The sequence below is a fragment of the Carettochelys insculpta genome, chromosome 2 (assembly GCF_033958435.1).
Source record: "Carettochelys insculpta isolate YL-2023 chromosome 2, ASM3395843v1, whole genome shotgun sequence".
Classification (NCBI taxonomy): domain Eukaryota; kingdom Metazoa; phylum Chordata; order Testudines; family Carettochelyidae; genus Carettochelys; species Carettochelys insculpta.
The window spans coordinates 234,886,743-234,910,848 of NC_134138.1; the positions used below are offsets into that span (position 1 = coordinate 234,886,743).

Genomic DNA, 24,106 nt, shown 5'->3' on the forward strand with positions numbered 1-24,106 from the left:
CAATATCCTACTCGCTCACTTACTAAGTTCCCCTTACAATATCCTACTCGCTCACTTACTAAGTTCCCCTTACAATATCCTACTCGCTCACTTACTAAGTTCCCCCTAAGTTGTATGGCCACATGGCTTCCCCGGGCTGGGGCTCAGGGCTGCCTCAAGAAGAGATGTCTCTCCCAAGCCCCGCAGTTGCTGCAACTGGTGGAGAGGCACTAGGGCAGGTCCCTTCTGGGGCCAGTTGGGAAGGGTGCCTCTCCCCCAGCCAGGGCAGATCTGTGCTGGGGAAGGGCCAGTGCAGCACTCTAGCTTGTAGGCAGAAGGGACTATGGGGCTCCATGTATTGTACAGCCTCAAGTCCCCCACAGGAGTCAGACCTGTGGGTTGCTTCTGTAGCACATTGCATTGCCCAGGACAGGCAGACCTGTCCTGAGGCTGACCAGAAGCCACACAGATAAGCCCTTCAAGCATTAATCCCTCCCTCAGCTCCACTAGCCAGGAGCCTCCTCCTGCACCCCAAAACCCTTATTCATGCTCCCCACCCTCAAGCCCTCACCCCCTCTTGCACCCAGAACCCCTGCCTCAATGCACATCCCCCCTTCTGTACTCCAAATCCCTCAGCTTTACCTCTTCATCCAGAAGCCCCCTCCTGCACTCCAAATTCCTCATCCCCAGAGCCCTTGCCCCCCAGCCCTCAGTCTCCTTCCACACTCAGAAACCCATATCCCCGCTTCCACCATATGGATTTTGTTATGTATGCCGATAGGAAGGTATACAGCACCTCCATAATTGTGCACATAACAAAATTCATTCTGCTCAGAAGTGGGAAAAATTAAAAGGGAACATTGCTCACTTGTCTGTGATACTAGTTACTGGCAGCCAAGTAAAGCAAAATTAGTGTTTTTCCACAACATCTTAATAAAAGACAAGAAAAGAGATTGTTTCGCCATTTGGTAAACTGCCAGGATAATTTTTTTAAGCTTGATTTATAACAAGGTCTCTTTCAATACCTTTTTAAACAACTGACATGCTTCATTAGCACCTGTTACTCTAAATACATTATTAGTATTTAATGCAGTAAAAACAAGTTTCTGACAGAACATTCTATGTCGGGTATTGTTCTTGGGTTTTGGTTTTTAAGTTCCTATAGTAATATTGTGGGTTTCCAAAAGAGTTTTTGCTTCTCCATGCATCTTTACAAAGAACCGTCTCTTTTGTTGATAAGACAATGTCTTGCTGTAGTGGGAAAAATACAATGATTATGTTTTCCCCCTACTAAATAATTTCAGTTATAGTAATATGACATCCTCTCCTGCATGCAGACAATACTTTTGTAGCCACATGAAGGCCATTTGAATTCAATGGGCTCATGTGAAGGAAAAACGCTTGACGCAAATGCATCTCTATGCAACTGGAACCATAGGATTTACTTGCCGTTATTATAAATATAGCAAACCCTCGATTTAACAGACTAACGTGTTGCGGGGGTTGTGAAATACGGAAGTACGTCATATCCAAATCTGCAGGACTGGAGGCACCTTGCAAGAAGCACTAGGGAGTGCTCTGTTTGAGACCTGGAAGGAATGCAGCAGGCTCGGGAGAGAGAACTAGGCTGTGGCGGCCCTGGTGGCCCCAGATGCAGCAGCCCCAGCTACTCTGGCGGCTCTTCCAGCCCCAGCAGCTCCAGCTTTGGCAGCTCTGGTGAGTTGCCAGCATTTATTTGGTGGTGGGAGGGGAAACTAGCAGACAGTGTACATTATTTCCAAAGTCCGTTATATCAGGGTACATTAAATCGAGGATTTTCTGTACCAACCTCTCACAAACAAGATTTTTCTAATTGATAGTAGCTCTTTAAATACCCTACACCTGAAAAAAATATTTTACTTTAAACTAGGGAAAAAACAGTGTTCAACTTACTTTTAGTTTTAAAATTGCATAGCTTTCAGTAATTATTATATACGTATAAATTTTTTGAACACTTGAGTGAAATTTCATATCTGGCAGCCCCAAGACCAGGGATTGCTGGATATTCCAATATCCTGAATAATAGGCAGTGTCTAAACTGCCCTCCCTTTCAGAAGGGGCATGTAAATGCAGCAGATCAAAAATCTTAATGAACGGCTGATATGAATTCAGTGTCTAGCTGCATAATGGTGGCCACTCGCCATGTCAAAAGCACTGCTTTTGAAATGCAAATTAGCCAGGTAGACAGGATTCCGTCAAAGATAAGCCCCGCTTTCGAAAGTGCCCTTCATCCTAATTTTTTTCAGGAAGAAGGGTGCTTTTGAAAGTGGGGCTTCCTTTCGAAGGAACCCTGTGTACACAGCTAGATTGCATTTTGAAAATAGCACTTCCAATGCAGCAATGGCTATCATGCAAATGAGGTGCTGAATATTCATATCAGCACATCATTAGCATTTTCAATCCACTATATTTACATGCCCCTTCCAAAAGCGAGGGGCAATGTAGACGCAGCCAGAGACATATACCTAGCAATGCATAAAACTACAGAAAAACAAGACTACATATTAAGAAACAAAAACATATGTAGAGTAATTTATTTACCAACAATAGTAGTAGTTGTACACTATAAACTTACACTGTATTTGCTGTATTTGTATTTACTTTCGCTATATTGTACTTCTGGAAAACATAACTCAAATTTACTTAGGGTTAAAGTGCCAGTTATTTGAGAGTTCTGGATGATAGAATGCAGGATATGGAAGAGTTTACTGTATTTAACAAAAGTACATCACAGTGCTGAGAAATTAAGTATAAGACATTTTCAAGGTATTACATTGAAAAACTGACATTTTTACATAAAAACTATTCAAGCAGCAACTATCATGTTCATGTTTACTACAACGTTAAGTGTGTTTCCCCAACAAATAACTTGTGAAACATTACATAACAAATCACACTTCAGAGGCACATTTGTTTCAAAAATGTATACGAGGGGGTGTTGATACAAGTTATAAAAATATATTTTAAAATATAACAGGTTGTATAATTATGACAAAATTAAAGTACCCAAAATTCAAAATATTACAAGATACTACACATATAAGCTGTGTCTACACGTGCCACTTCTTCTGGAAGTGGAAGATGCTAATGAGGCGCAGATGTAAATTTCCCACACCTCATTAGCATAGGGGCACGTGGTTCGGAGTCTGGAAGAAGCTCTTCTGGACTGCAAAATACACGTGCAGATGTGTGGCCTGCAGAGATATTCCAGAAGGAAACCCTCCTTCCGGAAGCCCCTTCTTCCTCAAAATTTTGGGTTTCCTTCTGGACAATCCCTTCGGGCCAAGCCTCTGCACGTGTACTTTGGAGTCTGGAAGAGCTTCTTCTGGACTTTGAACCACATGCCCATATGCTAATGAGGCACAGAAAATTTACATCTGCACCTCATTAGCATCTCCTAGACAGCTCATTACCATGCCGCTTCCAGAAGGTGGCACGTGTAGACACAGCCATGTACATAAGATTGGTTAAAATAATATATTTGCCTATGGACATGTGATTACATATGCTATCATAATGCATATGCACAGAGAAACATTTCTCAGTCTTGCAGATCAACTTTAATTTTGACATTCCCAGACACCTGTGGGATTAACTAAGTGGCTTTAACATTGTAATATTTTTTTATATTCCCTATAATTATTGTTAGTTTCAGTCTTAAGGATATGAGGAAGGACGATCTGGGATAGCATTCTAGTCCAAATGGACTACAGCCACAGAGGTACTGGGAAAAGAATTTCATCATTTCTCAATAAAGCTATTTTGCAGTTTACCATCACCCTAAATTCCTAGATGTGGTATTTAAGTAATGCGAGGGGGCTGTCCCCCACTCACTATGTAAGCCAATACCCCTCTCTTCCTGGGGGGGAATGGGTGGGCCCGGAAGCCATGTGACCAGCCCATGGTGGAGAGGGAAGGTGCCTCAGAGCTCAGCTCTGGCTGCCACTACTGACTCCTCCCGTGGCTGGGCTGAGCAGCAGGACGTAGCTCATTAATAGCGGCAAACAGAGCTTGGCTCTGAGCAGCACCTTCCCTCCCCACCATGGCTTGGTGGCAGCAGCTGATCCCAGCACCTCTCCTACATGGCAGCCAGAGGCCACTCCGCTCTGTACCACCTCCCTTACTGCCTCGCAGGAACCACACACAGCAACCTCCCACAAGCTTTCCCAGGTGACAGGCAGATTTGTTTGATGATGCCATTCTTTGCCCAGGAGGAAATGTTTTATTTTATACACACACAGAGGAAGAGGGAGATGGAGAGCGCGAGAGGGAAGCAGTCCTGTAGCACCTTAGAAACTAAGACAGCTACCCTTCTATGACTTCTAAGGAAAAAAACAAAAACTAAAAAACAAAAAAATCTTATGAGCTGAACCCTGTGTCTGTACTTCCCAGTCTTTTGACTAATAAGAGTTACACATTACCTCCAAGCTGCTATGCTCACAATGGGTTATGATTTATGTTTAACTGTCAGCAGCAATTATAACTGACAAAAACCAGGATACACCAGCAAATTTAAGGGTCTACACAGAACCATGTAGAGATGGAAATAGCTATATTATTACCTTTTTAGCAGCAAATGTGCAGAAAAATAACTGCTAGGTGGTTAACATGCACATTTTTTATAATGGAGAATACACCACATGGCTTCAATATAATAAAGTATCCATTCTGAGTTTTATGGTGAATTTGGTCTTTGTGTCAGTCTTCTGGTCTCTTGAAGACACCTACAGAATTGGTTTATGTAGGCAGCAGGCAGGCATATCTTGTTGTCCCAATTCTAGGGCTGCACTGGGCGGGGCAGCATTAGAAAATGCCAGTAAGCAAGAGCTGCATAGGGAAGAAAGGGTGGATGGGGGTCTGTAGGACACAGGTCGTGCTCCAGTGAGCTTCATGGGCCACATGTAGCCCACTCCTGCTCTATGGTGAGGACAGGCTGGTATACCCACAGCTAATGGGACACAAAGAAAGATGATGCCACTTCCTCCATTTGAAATGAGGAAGTTACTGAAGAGGTCTAGTATTTTTTTGATGTAATGATATAAGTGGAGATATACATCTCCTAGACCTGGAAGGGACCTGGGGAGGTCATCTAGTCCAGTACCCTACCCTCTTGGCAGGACCAAGCACCATCCCTGACATCTATTTGCTCCAGTCCTTAAATAACCTCCTCAAGGATTGAACTCACAACCCTAGGTTTAGCAGACCAATGCTCAAACCACTGAGCTATCCCTTCCCCCATTTAATCAAATAAAGTTTCTGAAAAGAAAGTAGAGGATCTTTAGTATTTAATGCAATGTTCATGGCACTCATACAGGAAGTTCCCAACAGATTGTGCTCCAGAAGTTCATTTGTAAATCGGCTGTTTGTAACTTGGAACACATTTTCAGAGAGACAAAAGGTTAAAATGGTAGTTAGGGTCCCAGGCTAATCCACAAAAGCCTATATAACCAATAATGTACCTGAAATACTGGATATGTGTAAAACAGAAGAACTATTTTTGTTAATTTAACCTTGAATGCTGGTGTTTGAGGAAAGGCAGACTTAGCTACAGGAGAATGAGGAGGCAGGTGGAGATTCTGAAGGGGCCTTCTGGCCCTGAAACCTTGAAAGTACTAAGAAAGCCAGATAAAGGTAAACGTCAGTGTCCCTGTCTACTGTCCAACAATCAAATTTACCTAATCACCAGCAACGTGCACATATTGCTATACTCCTGCCAGTGGAAAAGGCAACCAATGGTACTCCACAGCAGAGCTGGAGAAAAGTGTTGCTATAGCTCATTATTTGGGTAAATAAGCAAGGGCAGATAAAAACAAAAACTGTTGAACTGCCTTACATAAAGAGCAAACAAAAAGTAATACGGACAACAAGACAGAAGTACACTACTTTCTAAATATTTTTAAGTTTCCCCATTAAACAATGGCTAACACCTAAAGGAAGGTTAGCCAATGAAAATTTTAAATTTAAACTTCCTTTTTCTTCTGTTTGCTATGTCAACAAAATTGTGCATTCGCAAAAAGGAATCGTATGTACATGTGCAGCATTTTACAAACAAAACAAATGACAAAACTATTGTCACAAGTAACTGTTGACTACAGGCCCTGAATTTGCAACTTTTTTGTACCAGGCATAACCATTACTAGCAGATTTACTGGACTCTGTTTACTAAACTGCAAGTCTGACTCCATTAGTGAATATTGTATTAATCTTACTCAAGGTACACTGTTTTGACACTATACTCAAAATGGCAACAAACAAGATAATGGCTAGGGCCTCTCTTTTACATATTAATTCAGGTAGTCTAAGGATTGATTTTCAACTAAATACAAAATACACAGTTGATGCACTAATTTCAATTTACAACTAAGTCAGCTATTTAAAGCAACAACATTGACTTCCTAAATTCCAATTCTTTGACACATCATAGGTGTGAGAACAAACTGTACAAAGTCCCTACAATGTTTTGTTTGAAAATATCTCTCGCTTACAGATAGCAATATCTTCTTCCAGAGAAAGAACACATTACTTTTTCTGAAACACCCGAGAAAGACTTAGTCCTCAGAGTTATGCAGTAAATATTGTTTTTGTTTGTTTAAAAAAAAAGACATGCATATCAAGAAAAACTAACATACACACTAGAAGAAACTGTTGGTAATTCTGCTTCTGCATAGTCAATAATACTTGAGGAGGGGGCAGGGGAGGATCTCACTCTGGTGCCTACATAGAGGCCTGGTGAAGCCAATGGTGTTCTGCATGGATGCACCTATTTACATTCAGTTGCAGCATCTGAACCTTATTTCAAATGCAAAGTGAACAAGTGAATTTTGTATCCTTGAGCAGGGTTAGGGAGGAAGAAAGAACTCAGCAAAAATCAGTGAGTTTAGATCTACTTTTTTTTTTAAAAAGCACACTTTCCTAATTAGGAGGTTTTAATTTATTATTTAAATGCAAATCAAGGGATCGATCCTACAAGCATTTGAGCCTGAGCTATTTTGTAATGGAAAAAAAATCCAATCTGAAACTGAAAGCTCAGTTTCAGACTAGACAGGCCGTTTAACAAAAATTGTCTTGTTAGTCTTTAAAGTGCTACTGGACTGCCTTTTTGTTTTGATAGAATATAGATTAACACAGCTATCTCTCTGTTACTGTTTATAACCAAGTTATAGATCCTGAAAAGCAAAAGGATCACAACTATAATTATAGGTGCACAAGCCTTCCACACTCTCTCCTAGTATATCTCTTTTGTAAAAATTTCCTAAAGTCTTCCTAAAGTCAATATTTGTTTTTAAACAAAGGAATTGACACCAGGCTCTTTGGCAATTCATGTTTCTTACAGTTCTGTCGGTACAACAAAACTACCATTTATACGTCCATTCTTGTTATCTTAATAATCTCAAAGAATTCATAGGAAACCGGAAAAACTGCAACTGATTACTGATACCTACATACACCATTCAACAAAGAAAGAAACTGAAAATTCCAGGTTCCTTACCTCAGAAGTTTCCAAGCAAACAATCAACCATATATTGCCACCTCAATCTTTCATTGTCTAATGAATTACAAGTAGCTAAAACTAAAGGAAAGTACAATTGATTCCTCAAAAGCAACAAATGTTGATGTATGTGACTACATTATATGATGCCCACAGTCTGCTGGCATACCTTAAACAACTGAGATGTCTTTTGACCCACCCACAACAACAACTTCACCAAAATCATTCATGCCAGGCTCTGCAAAATAAAGTTTGGGTCAGAGCAGTTAGTAATGAGCCTAATTTGAATCAGAGAGGCAGCCCAGTTAGCCTGTATCTTCAAAAACAAGTCTTTGTCCAGGAAAGCTTATGCTCCAAACTATCTGTTAGTCTTTAAGGTGCCACAGGACTGTTTGTTGTTTTAGCCTAACTGGTATCAGAGAGGTAGCCGTGTTAATCTGTATCTTCGAGAACAACAAGAAGTCCTGTGGCACCTTATAGACCAACATAGTTTGGAGCATAAGCTTTCATGGGCAAAGACCTGCTTCATCAGATGCATCTAATGAAGCGGGTCGTTTACTCTGAAAGCTTATGCTCCAAACTGTTAGTCCATAAGGTGTCACAGCACTTCTTGTTGTTAGCCTCACTGGGTGATTCTTGGTCCCAGAGAATAATGTTTAATAAGCATTACGTGTGTAGTATATAGAGGCGCATATACGCCCCTTCCCATCGCTTCTGTTTGAGTGGCAGTAAAGAGAAAGCTCCCAAGAGCCACCTTCTATCTTCACTGCATCTGGTTCCCAGCAGATCTCCGCTGTCTTGCTGCATTCAGCATTTGGCTCCAGTTAGCTGCCCCACCCACGGGGATGCCAAGGGCTGCAGACGAGGCTGGTGTCTGCGGTGCCTTGGCTCTCCCTCGGGGCCCAGCCCACTGCACCACCGCACGGCCCGAGAGGGGGCGGACTGCCCGCGCCCCACGAGCAGCCCAGCGGCAACCAAGCAGCGCGGGGCCCGAGCCACGCCCCCGAGCCAGCGGGTCACTCACCAGCTCTTCAGAGGGTCTAGCCCCGCCGCGTCTTCTCCCCGCATCCAGCACCTCCATCTGCCCCACGGCCGCGGGCGAAGCGAGGTCCGGTCGGACTCGGCGACAAGCGTGGCCCTTTGATCAGCGACGGGACTCGAGGCCCCCAGGGCGGATCCCCCTCAGCTCGGGCCTCCCGCCCCGTCTGGCTCAGCTCGCGGCCAACAGCCGATGCCGCCAGCAACAGCAGCAGCGGCTGCAGCAGCAGCAACAACAACAGCAGCAGCCGCCTCTCAGGCCGGCGACCCGGAAACTCATTGGCAGCAGCCGGGACCCGCGGCGGCTGGACGGGAAGCGGATCTGCCAGCCCAGTGGGCGGGAGCTGGGCGGGGCCGGCTCGCTCTGTGCGTGCGGGGCAGGGGCTGGTCCGGGCTCGCGCTGGAGGATGAGTGTCGGCAGGAGGCTTCAGGCGCCAGCCGGTAAGAAAGTGGGGCGGACGGAGCCGAGCGTAGGCTGAGGCCTCCCGGGCTCCGCCCTCAGCCGCTCCACTGCCCATGCGGTCAGAGCGGGAGCCGGTCTGGGGGGAAGTGGCCTGCGCCCGCTTTGTGGCCTCTCCCCGGCCTGGCCGCAAGCAGCGAGGGGCAGGGGCAGGGGCAGCGGCCCGGAGAGGAGGGGGACTATCTCCCAGGCCGAGCTGCAGATGTGGGAGGAGGCCGCCTCTGCCTTCCGGCGCGGGGGAGAGGTTGCGCCCCGTCCACAAAGCCCTCTTAGCACCGGCTGGCCTGGGCTCCCCCACGGGAGCTGGGCTGCCTGGGGCCTGGACGGGGGTTGCTCTGTGTGGGCGTGTGCCGGCTTAGCGAGCGGGGCGGAGTTGGCTAATCGCTATCTCGCAGAAGCGCTCGCTCCTCTCGGTGCTGCGCAAAAGTTAATTTGTTCTCCCCCCACCCGAGCGCGCCGCTCGCTTGTGACCGACACGCCAGGCGGTGCCTGCGGGATGCTATGGAGACCTCCACTTCGCTGCGTTCTCTTGCCAGTGCTTGTAGCACCCTCACTTACCTGTGTAGTAACAGAGAGGTAGCCCTGCTAGTCTGCATCCTAACAAAACAAACCAGAAGTCATGTACCACTGTTAAAGACTAATAAAATAACTTATTGGGTGAAGAGCTTTCCTGGGTCCACCCCACGAAAGCTCATCACCTAATATATGATTTTGTTAGTCTTTAAAAGTGCTACGTGACTGTTCACGTGGGGGGGAGTAATTATCTCCTGTGGTTCTGCTCACCTCACCCTTAGCTAACTGGTGTGTGCAGATGATCTCTGGTTAACCTCTGGGGGAGTCTGTGCAGCACACAGGGTTGAAAGAGGAGGAAGTGATGCAGTTTCCGATTCTCAGAAATGATGGGTTTGTTGATAGACAAGGTAATTACATAGTTATGTAGTTGCTTGTACCCAAAAAGATCTCTAACCCAATTGTAAATACAAATAAAAGCAGTTTTTGTGACAGAAATCAAGTCAGAAAGGTGTGGGTACATTAAACATTGCATTCTAAAACTAAGAAGGTAAGAACATAAGAATGGCCATTACTGCAGCAGACCAAAGGTCCATCTAGCTAAGCATCCTGTCTGCTGACAGTGGCCAGTGCCAGGTGCCCCAGAGGGAGTGGACCAAAGGCAATGATCAAACAACTTGTCTCCTGTCATCCATCTCCAGCCTCTGACAAACAGAGGCATGGGACAAAATTCCTAACCCTCCCATAGCCTTTTATGCAACTAATCTCCATGAACTTATCTAGCTCTGCTTTGAACTTTCTTATAGTCCTAGCCTTCACAGTCTCCTCTGGTAAGGAGTTCCACAGGTTGACTGTACACTGTGTGAAAAAGAACTTCCTTTTATTAGTTTTAAACCTACTACCCATTAATTTCATTTGGTGTCCTCTAGTTCTGGTATTATGGGGAAAAAGTAAATAACTTTTCTTTATTCACTCTCTTCACACTGCTCATGATTTTATATACTTCTGTCATATCTCCCCTCAGTCTCCTCTTTTCTAAACTGAAAGTCCCAGTGTCTTTAACTTCTCCTCATATGGGACCCATTCCAAACCCCTAACCGTTTTAGTTGCCCCTTTCTGAACCTTTTGTAATGCCAAAATATCTTTTTTGAGGTGAGGGGACCACATCTGTATGCAGTATTCAAGATGTGGGCGTACCATACTTTTATAAAGGGTCAGTAAAATATTCCTTGTCTTATTTTCTACCCCTTTTTTAATAATTCCTAACATCCTATTTGCTTTTTTGACTGCTACTGCCCAATGCTTAGATGTTTTCAGAGAACTATCCATGATAACCCCAAAATCTCTTTCCTGATTAGTTGTAGATAAATTAGCCCCCATAATATTGTATGTTTACTTGGGGTTATTTTTTTCAGTGTGCATTATTTTACACACATGCATGTTAAATTTCATTTGCTATTTTGTTGCCCACTCACTCAGTTTGGTGAGGTCTTTTTGAAGTTCTTCATCGTCTGCTTTTGTCTTGATTATTTGGAACAGTTCAGTGTTGTCTGCAAACTTTACCACTTCACTACTTATCCCTCTCTCTAGATCATTTATGAATAAGTTGAATAGGATTGGTCCTAGCACTGACCCTTGGGGAACATCACTCATTACCCTTCTCCATTCAGAAAATTTACCATTTATTCCTACCCTTTGTTTTCTATCTTATAACCATTTCTCAGTCCGTGAAAGGATCTTCCCTTTTATCCCATGACAGCCTAATTTGCACAAGAGCCTTTGATAGAGGACTTTGTGAAAGGTTTTCTGGAAATCTAAATATACTATATCCACTGGATCCCCCTTGTCTGCATATTTGTTAACCCCTTCAAACAATACCAATAGATAAGTAAGACATGATTTCCCTTTACAGAAACCATGTTTTGCCCAACAAATTATGTTGTTCTATGTGTCTGACAATTTTATTATTTACTATTGTCTCAACTAATTGCCTGGTACTGATGTTAGACTTACCAGTCTGCAATTCCCAGGGTCACCGCTATTGGTGTTATGTTGGCTGTCTTCCAGTCCTCGGTTACAGAAGCTGATTTAAAGCTAAAACCCATAAGACTTGTGAGGGAGCTCTGTGGAATAATACAGTATGTACCTCTTTCTGCACCTATTGTTTGTGTCTTACTATTTGCAACACGTCTGAGGTGAACATCCATTCTTTTTCCTCTTTTGGGAGACAACTGCAGCAAAGACTAGGTGGGAAGGCTCAAAAGATGATAATTAGAAAACAAAAGAATTCATATTGCTGGTTTTACTTGAGAGCCAAATCAGCAAGCAGGAAACCTTGATTTAATCATCAGTTTTAATCTTGTTTTTCCTATGTACTTTTTAGTTATTTTCCTAAAGTTTGTTTCCCATTGGTTATTAATCCTTAAAACATGTTGAATTGCAACTAAATGTAGTCTTTGTCCTAATTTTGGTCCTTCTTTCTACTAACCAAGAAGGCCTGATATTTATTTAAACAACTGTATAGCTTACTTTGCAGCCATCGTATAGCTTAGTTCAGTTTCTTACTGAAATTCTTAGTTTGTACATTGTTTGTTAGAAAATTGTGACCACTGCATCTCTTACTTCAGTGGTCCCCAAACTTTTCACCCCACTTTACTTCTGTCCTCCCCTGTTCACCCGCCAGGGTTGGGAGCATGCCTCTATGTCAGGGCAGAGGGATGTGGACAGGGATAAGAGAACCAAGGCTTGAACTAGCAGCAAGGGCTTAAGGTGTTGGGGCCAACAGCCAGTGGAGCTGGATGGCACTCCCTCACTGGTCCCCACAGGGGTGGCCTGTGTCTCAGCTGCAGAATTCCCGCCAGCCCCCCCCCAAAAAAATTCTCCCACACAGTTTAAGGACCTCTCTCTTACTAGATGATGATTAATTTTAACTGTGATATATGTCAAGCTCTGTTTGGAAATTAAAATTAAATTAAATGCACAAAAACAGAATTTTAAAAGTGCATTTATTAATTACGTAAAACTATCTTAAATATATTAGGTGTACAACAGAAAAAGTTTATGAAAACAGTTGTTGCATTTAAAATTAACTGATTTATTAACAAAATAGTGAATTAAACTGATTTGTTCTATTTACCATGGTTCTTCAGCATTTTAGAAGTAGTAGATATCATCCTTGTTTTTATTTATATGTTAGTAGAGAAAAACAAGCAAACTGCATTGTCAGCTCCCAGCTGATTTCTTAACTGTGAATAACTTAGTCATTGATCTGAACTAGTTGAAGAAAATATTCTCTCAGGATCTGCAGAAGAGGTTACTGTCATCAAAAGTTGGTTCGTAGAGTCTGGGAAATGTACTTCTAGGGCACAGGTCTACAACTTGCAGCTCCAGAACCACATGCTGCGGCTCTTTAAGGCCTTCTTTGTGGCTCTTGATGATATAATTGCAAAATAAAAAAAACCCTCTTGATTATTTTCAATAAACGGTGAACATCCTGCAGTAAACATGTATTGCATTACAATCATTGTGTGTGCTCTGTTCTTAAAATAGGGGTTACAAAAATACAGTTTGACATAATTTATTAATTTTTGTCTCGTATTCACATGCATTGCGGCTCTTGAAGTATTGAATTTGAAAAAATGGCTCTTCTCACAATTTTGGTTGCCAATCCCTGTCCTAAGGCATATTTACATAACAAAATTAAATCAACTTAAGTTACATCAATGTATAGCTGCTACAGTAATTAAATCACTATTGTATGTCTACACTCAGAGCTGTCCTCCATTAGATGGTTTGGGGTGGCCACCCGAGCCTCCATGCTTTGGGATCTCACAGCAGCTGCTTCAACAGTCGAATGGATGGAATGGTCCCCTTCACTTCCACCCCCCCACCCATTGATGGAAGCCCATGGGGCACAGGGCATTGTACTTGATGGAGTGTCCTTGTTTGGTGGAGGTGGTTGTAAGTGTGTTTAAGTGTTGTGTTCCAAATTTTCTTCATGGAGTGTATTCTGTGATAATGGAGTGCCTGGCTGTATAAAACAGATTTCTTGGTGTGTTTGGAGCAGTTATTGGCCTGTGAAGATAGGTGTGGTGAATTCTAGGTTTCTTGTACATAGCTGTCTGCAGGATTCTGTCAAAGCTGATAGTAGCATCCAGCAGGTTGATGCTAGTGTGAGAGAGTTCGAGAGAGAGTTCAATGGATGCTCAGTGATTGCTTAAGTTGTGGTGGAAATCTGTGAGGAGGTTTAGATCTTCTGTCCTTTGTCCCACCCCTCCCCCCCAACCTCCGTTATTGGAAGGGAGTTAACAGGCCACTTCACTTTGAGTCATTCATTGAAAAATTTTATGCTAAACAATCTGCTTCTTTGCTCCACTTGATTTAGCTCCTCAAGTAAAGAAACTTTGAAGTCGCCCAGGCACTTCAAAGTATCTGTGGCTGCACACATGCCTGCACTTCGAAGTTTGACATTTCAAAGTTGCTGCCAGAGAGGATTAGCCTACTGAAGTGCTGCATATTCATTGCAGCACTTCATTAGTAATCTCCCTGCAGCCTGATTACAATGCCCCCTTCAAAGAAGGGGGCAAGTGTAGACATAGTCTCAGAGTGCCTTTCCCAGACCTGAAGGGTTCCGTGTATGCTTAAAAGCTTGTGTCTGTAATGAACAAAAGTAGATCCAATAAAAAGATTACTTCACCCATCTTGTCTGTCTAATATTCTGAGACAAACGCAGCTGTGCTAACACTACATGAAAGCTGGTTTAGCAGTTAAGCAAACTCTGGTTCTCGGCGCTTATCCAGGGACTTTCCCCAGTTCATTGTTAAAATTTTTTTTTAAATTACAGTAAATATAAACTGTTTAATATTGTTTTAATTTAAATTATTTTAATGGATTATAGCATGTTTAGGACTTATATTAGGTTGCCAGAGTTTCAAATTTATTTTTAAATTGATTTATTTTTAAAAATAACCTGTATTTAAGTAAAAATCCAACTTAGATTTTAAAAATTAATATTGTTAAGTTAGCTTTTATCCATTCTGCTAGAAAAGCACTTTGAATCCCTCCTTTATAATGGACTTGCGCTATAATGCTTGCCAACTACACTCATCCCTCCTTAAATGAGTACTTTATTTACAAGTACTCGCTTGAATGAGGGACACATTACCTTAGTTCACTTGACGAGTGAACTCCTCCCGCTAATACAAGCCTAACCCCCTCCTTGTGGCTCCAACCCCCCCGTAGCCTGATGCCCCCTGCCAGCCCCACACACCCTAAAGCATCACAGCCTTAACCGCCCCACTGGCCCCACAAACCTAAAGCACTTCAGCCTAAACCCCCCGACCAGCCCTGCACACCCCAAACTGCTGCAGCCTAACCCTCCCCCCCCCGCCACCGACTGGCCCCACACACCTACACTGCTGCAGCCTGAACCCCCCACCCATCCGCCCCCCCGGCCCAATCTGCCACCAGATTTTTACCCTCCCCAAACCCCTCCCCCCCACCCCAAGGTTCACTTACCATTCAAAAGCAGCACCACCTGCTGCCATCCCTTCTCCGAGTGAGGAACACTAGGAACCAGTCAGAGACCTACATGTATTTTAATGGTAATTTACTGTTCCTCTTGTGAGTTTTTGCCTACGAGCAGAAAGTTGGGAACCAATTGTGCTCATAATGAGGGATGAGTGTACTGTCTAGTATTGGTTAGGCAAATGATGTGCAATGTAAGGATTTGATGTTTATCTTGGAGATCACAGATTTTGTGACTTTAATGGATTTCTTGACTACTTCAGCTTCAGTCACGCAGCTGAGCACGGAGGCTCTGGGCTGTCAGTCTTACCACCTTCAAATGGCAAAAACTCTATGCTATAAGGCACCAGTCTGCAGTAGAGTTTGCGCTTCAGCCCTCCTCCTGCAGTGTCCTCTCCCCTGCACCTCGTACCCCAGCATTAGGTTCCCCCACCTCAATGGACAGGTTGTGGGCATCCATGAATTTTTGCTTATTGACACAAGCTGTTCGTGACTTTATTAAAAAAGTCCTTCATGACTTTACTAAAAATAACTATGACAAAATCTTAACTTTAGCTAGAGCTTCTACTAAACGCTGTTCATTTTATTGTTTCATCCTCTCCACCCAACCCCCGATATTTCTGTTTAATGCCCAGTTGTTTCCTGTCAATCATGTAAATAGTCCCTGCTCCAGAGAACAGACAGTCTCTTTTGTTACATGTCTGTAGAGCAACTAGCTTATTGAACCCGATGTTTGATTGGGTTCAAATGCCACTGTAAAGCAAATCAATATTTAAAGATTTCCACCCTGTTCCTAGTGTAATGTTTACGCTGGCAGAACAATGAACATAAAAAAGCTCTAAGTCAGACCAGTGGTCTGTCTAACGTAGTAGCCTGTCTTCTGACAGTGACTGATGTTAGAAAATTAAGAAGGAATGAACAGAACAGGGCATATATCTAGTGATCCATCCCCTGTTGTCCACTCTCAGCTTCTGGTGACTAGGAACCTAGAGAATGGGTTGCATCCCTGACCTAGTTGGCTAATTGATGGACCTTTCCTTTGTGAATTGCCTAATTTTGGAATTGTCATAATGAAAAAAACAATTTTAAGCACAGTCTTATTTATAACATTTCATGAGAATTCTTTTCCCTTTGCATTTTTCAGTTCATCTTATGCTGGTGAAACACACTGGATTCAGTTCAAGGGAAACAGAAGTCTTCTCTTTATCTTCTGAAGAGGTACAACAACACTGCAAATTATAAATAGTAAAGATAAATGTCTGCATTTTGTCGTAAGGTAAGTCTGCATGTAATCCTAAATTTATTAATCATAGGGAACAAAAGGGTTTTCAGTTCTGGATCAGGGAAAAGAGCTGAAATGACCCAAAGGTTTTGGATTGTAAAGTATAGAGCTAGTTATCGTTAGAGATTTTTTTTAAATTTTATTTTATTGCAAGATTTTAGAATTCTAAGGGAATACAGCTATACTCTACTTTAATACAAAGAAAAGTGATCACATTTTTGAGGTCCAGAAAGAATTGTCAATCATTTGGAATTAATATGGTTCCTACCTGCCATGAACTGTGAAAGTTTACCAGTAGCACTCTAAAGACTAACAAAATAATTTATTCGGTGATGAGCTTTCGTGGGACGGACCCACTTCTTCAGATCATAGCCATACCAGAACAGACTCAATATTTAAGGCACAGAGAATCAAAAATAGTAATAAAGGTTAACAAATCAGAAAAATATTATCAAGGTGAGCAAATCAGAGAGCAGAGGGGCAGAAGTGGGGGTGGGGGGGGGTGTCAAGAATTGTATAAAGCAAAGTATGCCAAAGAACCCTTTTATGAGCTAGAAAATTCCCATCCTGGTTCAAACCAGGTGTTAATGTGTAAAATTGGACTGTAAAAGAGAGTTCAGCAGCTTCTCTTTCCAAATGGCTGTGCAAATTCCTCTTCAGTAAAACGCAGACTTTCAGGTCATTAACAGAATGGCCCACTCCATTAAAGTTCTGGCTGACAGGTTTGTGCATCAGGAGTGTTTTTATGTCTGTTTTATGCCCATTAATTCTTTGTCTAAGAGAGTTTGAAGTCTGTCCAATATACAAAGCATCCGGGGTTTGTTGGCACATAATGGCATGTGTGATGTTAGTTGAGGAGCATGAGATTGTGCCTATGATTCTGTGAATAACCTGGTTAGGTCCAGTGATGGTATCTCCAGAATAGATATGTGGACAAAGTTGGCAACAGGCCTTGTTGCAAGGAAAAGTTCCAGGATTGATGTTCCTGTGGTATCAACTGCGGTGTTGGTGAGAATCCTCATAAGGTTGGGAGGTTGTCTGTAGGAGAGAACAGGCCTGTCACCTAGGGCCTTCTGGAGTGTGGCATCCTGATTAAGGATAGGTTGTAGGTCTTTAATAATGCATTGCAGTGGTTTGAGCTGGGGACTGTAGGTAATGACCAGTGGTGTTCTGTTCTTGGCTTTTTTGGGCTTACCTTGGAGTAGCTGGTCTGTGGGTATTCGTCTGGCCCTGTCAATTTGCTTCTTTATATTTCCTGGCAGGTAATTCAGGTTTATGAATATTTGGCAGAGATCTTGTAGTTTTTGGTCTCTGTCAGTAGGATCAGTGCAATTGTACCTGAAGGTTTAGACTGTAAACAATGGATCTAGTTATGTGTGCAGGATGGAAGCTGGAAGTGTGTAGGTAAGTATAGTGATCAGTGAGTTTCTGGTAGAAAATTTTGAGGAGTGAAGGGACTTCGCACTTGCCCTGGCATGTCGAAGCGTCAGCAGGTGAGCCGCAGCTAGACACGAGCTGGTACTTCGAAGTTTAAAACTTCAAAGTTGCCGCGGGGGGGAATTTGCTTACTAATGAAGTGCTGTGCTGCATACGCAGCACTTCATTAAACTCCCAACACCCTACTTGCCATCCTTCCTTCAAAGGTGGGTGGTAGTGTGGACAAGCCCTATGTGTTTTAAACATTTTTTAAATCAAATTAAACTTTCACAGTTGGGCGGGAATATGACAATTATTTAATGAAAATAGATACTGATAGTCAAAGAGTTGGCTTTACGATCATTGCAACTCAAAATGACGTCACATGCCAGAATTTACAAATTAAATATTTTAAAATTAAATTCAAATCGGTTCCCAAACAGCATTTTTCTTTCTTTGCCTATCTGTAAATTTCACAGATGTATTTTTTTATTTTAATGTAATATATTTTCATGCATTTGTGTGTGCACAGTGAAATCAGTGTTTACTGATGCTTATCCAAAAAAAAATCTAATCCTTCCAAGCCTAATTGTAAATCATATTAATTTTATACAGTGTGGGGTGTTTTCACAGATACATTCTCTGAGTGCATTAAAAGGAAAATACATTTTAAGAACTATTTAGATAATTTCTCCAGACAGTAAAAAAGATGAATAATCTATTTTAAAGGGAAAATATCAGTTAATATATATCTATTTTATGCAAGAGTGTGATAACCTGTTCAGTTTGCTTTTATCTTGTTTCCTCAGTTTAACCTTTGGTTTCTTGTTATTTCATTGTCTCTAGTAATAAATGAAAAAAAAATAAACCATGGGAAACCCAGAAAACATTGGAGACGCATATGTTGCGGTGATTCGTCCAAAGAATACTGCTAGCCTGAATTCTCGGGAATATCGAGCTAAATCATATGAAGTATGAACAATTTTTTAAAACTCGCTTTGATTAAAATTTGAAAATATGAAAAAATTGAAAAACAAGCATACAGTTTAGATGTTTATCAAAATCTAATGTGTTATGTTACACTTTTCTTTGTGCTCAAAATCAGTGCTCTAAACTCAGCACAGCATATTGGCAGGAACATGCCAAACAGTTGCTATTTTAGAATCTGATCCTACAAACTCTGTTGTACATGGGCAAGTATTAACAGAGTCAGATTTTTAAGGGTAAGGTCCAGTCCCATACGATGTTCCATATCAGTGGATCTGTGCTGAATGGAACTTAACAGAAGATTAGGAACTTGGCTTTTCCCTTTTCTTTGTCTTTGGTGGTGACCTTCTAGAACATGCTGTTTTCTATTCATTACTTTTGGGATTTTGGCACTGCTTTTACAACAGACTACCTAGGGCCATTTTGTGAAGTTACATCTTAATCCCAAAAATGTGGGCTTTTCCATGGCCAGTTATGCTTCTCCTTTTTTAATATCTGTTTTATAAATAAAAAGTCTGAGGTATCATTTTGTACTTTTATTATTTTCTATCAAAGGGTTTCAGGTATTAAAAATCAAACGTTCATCATATAGTTGACATAATTTATGCCTAACGAAACATATTCTAGCTTCTGCAATATTAAAAATACTGACCATTTTAAAAGGAATACTTATGTAAATGATTACTTGTAGAAAAACCCCATGTGTCAGCTGAGTTCATGATGGTTGTGAAGTCTGCAGTAAAATGCTTAGCAGAATGTCACAGAAAACTTGGCCATCTGTGACTTTGAGGACCTGAAAAGTGGGGTGAAATTACATTCAGAATCACTCACTCTGTCTACTGAATGCCACATATACTTTTGCAATTTAGGGAATTCAGTACCTAGCACTACAATCAGTTAAATTAAAATGAAGTCTTGCTAGTCCACTTGATAAATAAGACTAATGTTTTCATAATGCTTAAACTTTATTTAATTTTGTTGTTCGTAAGATTTTGTTGCTTGAAGTTCCCATTGAAGGACAAAAGAAAAAGAGAAAGAAAGTTTTGTTGGAAACTAAACTTCAGGGAGGCTGTGAGATAACCCAGAGCATCTTGGATTATGTTGTGGAAACCACCAAGCCAATTTCACCAGCCAATCAAGGTATCCGAGGTAAGAATTGTTTTTCCTTCTTAGTTGTTGGTGTCTCTATAATAATTGTAGTACTCAAAATAAGCCTGTGTAAGAAATTAATAAAACAATATCTGTTTTACCTTATAGACTAACAGATTTATTGGAGCATAAGCTTTCATGGGCAGAGACCCACTTTGTCAGATGCATTTGACAAAGTGGGTCTTTGTCCACGAAAGCTTATGCTCCAATAAATCTGTTAGTTTGTAAGGTGACACAGGATATATAATTGTTTTTGTGGTACAGACTAAGACAGCTACCCCTCTGATACAATATCTGTTTTGAAAACTAAGCTCTATTTTAGGTTTTGCAAACAGAATCAAGCAGCTTAACCCTTAGGCTGTCCTTTTTTTCTTTTCACTTCTAAATGCCACTTAAAAAACCCAAAATTTTACATTGTAGGTGAGACCTTGTATGCTCATACCTATGTTTCAATCAAAAATGAGTTTATAGCTAAGCTTCTAAATATTTGAAAAACTAGATTACAAGGCATACAGCTTTAATCACAGTTTAAAAATATAGTAACTTTTTAAAAAAAGGCTTTAGAGATGCTCCAGGAAATTACGCAACAGATGGATAGATAGTTTTAAACTATACCTGGTAAATTGGACAAAATTATAATAAAGTAATAAAACACCTGGAATATTGAGAGATGATAGTCTCTAGCTATCACAGTTTTTGAAAAGGAAACTTGTGCCTCACTTGTGTGTTAGAATTCTTTGGCCATGATAGTAAAATAGAGAATAAAGGACAGCCAGTTGACATAGTTTATTTAGACTATATCAAGGCCATTAGCTAGTTGCCTCTCAAAGAGCTAGTAAAGGAACCAAGTAATTTTGGGGCGAGGGACTGTTATGGATCAAAATCTGACTGAGACCATAAGAAACAAAGAGTTAAAAATACATAATCCATTTTCAGCAGTGCAAAAGCTTAGTGGGAAAGTGCTTTAAGATTTTGATTTAAGACCATTAAGTTATCTTAGCACAGACTATGGTTACACTAGTGAGTTTTGCTGACAAAACTGGAGGAATGTCCATGCACAAAATGCGTTTTGTTGATAGTCTGTCGACAAAACTCAGCACTTTCTCCAGCAGCGTTTTGTCTCTTAGCCATGAGGCATAACACTGCTGTTGACAGATTCTGTCAATGAAAAAGCTCTGATGCCCCGGGGATGGCCTTCTCTCACCAGACTGGACGTCCAGAACAGTGGGCAGCCCTGTTTGCTGTGCTTCCATGTGCCCATTTTGTTGAGAGAGCATCCGGGCAGTCCAGCTGCTCTGTCGACGGAGCGCATCGCTCTTCCGACTGGCTTTTTTGTGTGGCCTCACTCTGTCGACAGAAGCTTTGTCAGGAAATCTTTGCCGACAGTGTGGTGTAGTATAGCCATAGCTGTTTTAAGTAAGGGTGTCATATTTTTTTTTAAAATGATCTAGCTATGCTGGCAAAAATGATTTTACTTGTTTAGCTCATTTTGCGTGCTGAAATGGTATAAGTTAAACTGGCAAAAATACTTTTCAGCATGTGTAACTTCTGCACAAAGGAGATTTTTGCTGGTGTAGTTATGCAATAGCCATGTAATTTTTAACAATCTAGAAAAGGAAATTAGTAATTGAAGTAGCAAAAATTTGCAGCTTTCATAAAATTACTTTAGTTAGCTAAGTCCAGAGACAACTATGAGGAGCTTAAGACGGTTTACCAAGCTAGTTCAATGGGTAACATGATGAAATTTAAATTCAAAGTTAATAAAATAATCCGTGATAGAAAGAAAAATCTGAATTACTGATACACTTTACAGGGTTCTAAATTAACAGTATTGACTTGGGAAAATAACCTGCATATCATAGTGCACAGTTTGCTGAAAACTTTGCTAATAAATGTACAGGTGATGCACAAAGAAAGGATGGAAAATATATAAAATTATACCTTTATACAAATTGGTGGTTTGCTGTCATGAGGAATACTGCATGCATTGGTGCATATCCCATTTTAAAAGTATATTACTGATTTTAGAGGTGGCTTAGAGGACGATGATGACAGTAATCGGATTAATGGAAAAAAACTTGAATGAAGAGAAACTGAGAGGAATGATAATTCTTTACTTATCAATCTGTGCATGTGTGTTGAGCTGCACAAATGTTCATGCAGCCATTTGCTGTCATTCAGATTTAATTTGCTTCCTTGGTTTTCAGAAAATAATATTTTATTTTGTTTCCTGGGAATTAGAAAGAATCAGGCTGCCACGCATTTGTCCATATGGCTATCCAACACTCAGTTGACTTCCTTTGTTGTTTTAATGATATGCTAGGAAAGCGAGTAGTGTTAATGAAGAAGTTTCCTCTTGATGGAGAGAAGGTGGGCAGGGAAGCATCTCTTTTCATTGTACCAACAGTTGTCAAAGGTAACGTTAAAACATAATTTCTGAAGTTGTGTGCATTATAGAGAAAGTTAAGTCCTCGACTCCTAAAGACTTTATGTAAATATTTTATATAAATATTAACTGCTGTGATATTTGTATTTGGTTTGGAAGAATTATATTGAGGTTGATAAAGGTCCATAATTGTCTCTTTCACCACATGCCTAAAAATCGGGGTGGGAGGAGAAGGTAGTTTAAAGGAAGTCAAAGGTTTTAAAAATAAAATGTTGCATAATAGAGAACCAGTGCAGTATTTGGTGACATAAGCTGTCTAAAGTCAATACATTTCATAATCGTTAATATTGGTGTTATGAAACAAGCAAATGAATTTTGTTTATTGCAAAGGCTATTTGTATATATACTACGGGTTGAGCCTATCTTGTCTAGCACCCTCTGGACCTTGACCAGTGTTGAATGAGAGAATTTACGGATCATGTGAGGTCCATATTGTCTAGTACGTTACCAACACTTCCACTTAGAAGACATTTAGGGGTAAATTACAGCTAAATAACAGCACAGAACACTGAGAGCCAGGACTGGTGGCTGTAAATAAATTACATGGAGCCACGTGAAATTTGGCCACACCCATGACAAGTGGACATCTGTCTAACTAAAATTGTGCTGGATTACGGATGTTGCTGGAGGAGAGAGTTCCAGATGAGAAAGGTTCAGCCTGTAGTAAGCCTAAAAAAGGATCTTTCCTAGTCTTTTCTCATAAGAGTCCCATTGAAGTGAATGGGCATTCCTGCTTGAGGAGAGAATACTTAGTAGCTCTCTGAATGCAAAATACACAGTAGTGCCTCGATTTCTGCGAGGGTTGCAGTCTCACACACTCTTGCGTAACTCGAATTTTGCATAAGTCGGGGGTGGCTTTTTTCCCTGGCGGAATGCGCATTCTGCAGCCAGGGAATCAGCAGGAGCACCTGGAGCTCCTTTTGCAAGGTAAGTCCTGGGACTGGGGGGACAGTTGGGGTGGGTTAAGCCTGGCAGTGGATTGGGGCCGTGGGAAGGAGGCAGGAGGGTTAAGCATGAGGTTGGGTTAGGGCTCCAGCGGGGTGTGGATGGAGCTGAGCCAGAGCTACATGTGGGGGGGATAGTTGAACCAGGGCGGGGGGTGGGGTTTGAGCCAGAGCCACATGTGGGGGGTGGAGGATGATCCAGAGCCAGGCTTGGGTGGTGAGCCAGCAGGGGGTTTGAACCAGGGCTGGAGGTTTGAACTGGAGCTGAGGAGTTGAGCTGGAGCTGTACGTGAAGGGTGGTGAGCCAGAGCTGGGTGTGGGGTAAGCCAGAGCTGTGCATGGGTGGTAAGAGGGGCTGAAAGGCGTTGAGCTGGGGCCTGGGAGAGGGGGTGAGCCAGGGCCAGGGGGAGTGGGATTTTGAGTTACAAGTTAAGTGCAATTCAAAATGACACATTTCAAGGGTTTACTGTATTTATAATAAGGGACTAAATACATTAAAATATTTTGGAAAGTTTTTTTGGGAAATGTTCACTTGCTGTTTGTGATACATTTTGGAAGTGAAAGTTGACAGATGCCTTTCAATCATAAGGTCTTTGTTAATGCTAATAGGTTATTTTTCCTTCAACAGAGTATAACGTTTTTTCAGTAACTCAGAAAATTAACATGATCACAATGGGTATACAGTAACAGACATTTTACAATACATTCAGGGCAACTTTATTGGATTGATTTTTGTTACATAAGAATTGACATGCACCCCTGACTTACGTGTAGGTTGCTTTCCTGGGTAACCACGTGTAAGTCAGATTTCACATATGTTGGGACTGGATGGGAAAGGGAC

The 24,106-nt window shown here is 41.5% G+C and overlaps 2 protein-coding genes across 6 annotated transcripts in view; one reads left to right on the forward strand and one right to left on the reverse strand.

Annotated features, from left to right (window-relative positions):
• Nucleotides 1–8,810, reverse strand: part of ANKIB1 (ankyrin repeat and IBR domain containing 1) — a 107,834-nt gene extending 99,024 nt beyond the window's left edge. For all 4 annotated transcript variants that reach the window (XM_074984756.1, XM_074984754.1, XM_074984755.1 and 1 more), the window contains exon 1: nt 8,532–8,810. The gene's annotated coding sequence lies outside the window, so the exon portion shown is untranslated. The remainder of the gene's footprint in view (nt 1–8,531) is intronic.
• Nucleotides 8,811–8,902: 92 nt separating this feature from the next.
• Nucleotides 8,903–24,106, forward strand: part of KRIT1 (KRIT1 ankyrin repeat containing) — a 49,394-nt gene continuing 34,190 nt past the window's right edge. For both annotated transcript variants that reach the window (XM_074986228.1, XM_074986229.1), the window contains exons 1-5: nt 8,903–8,986; nt 16,186–16,317; nt 18,586–18,711; nt 19,716–19,875; nt 22,199–22,291. In XM_074986228.1, the coding sequence (XP_074842329.1) occupies nt 18,610–18,711; nt 19,716–19,875; nt 22,199–22,291 (355 nt within the window). In that variant the 5' untranslated portion in view covers nt 8,903–8,986; nt 16,186–16,317; nt 18,586–18,609. The remainder of the gene's footprint in view (nt 8,987–16,185; nt 16,318–18,585; nt 18,712–19,715; nt 19,876–22,198; nt 22,292–24,106) is intronic.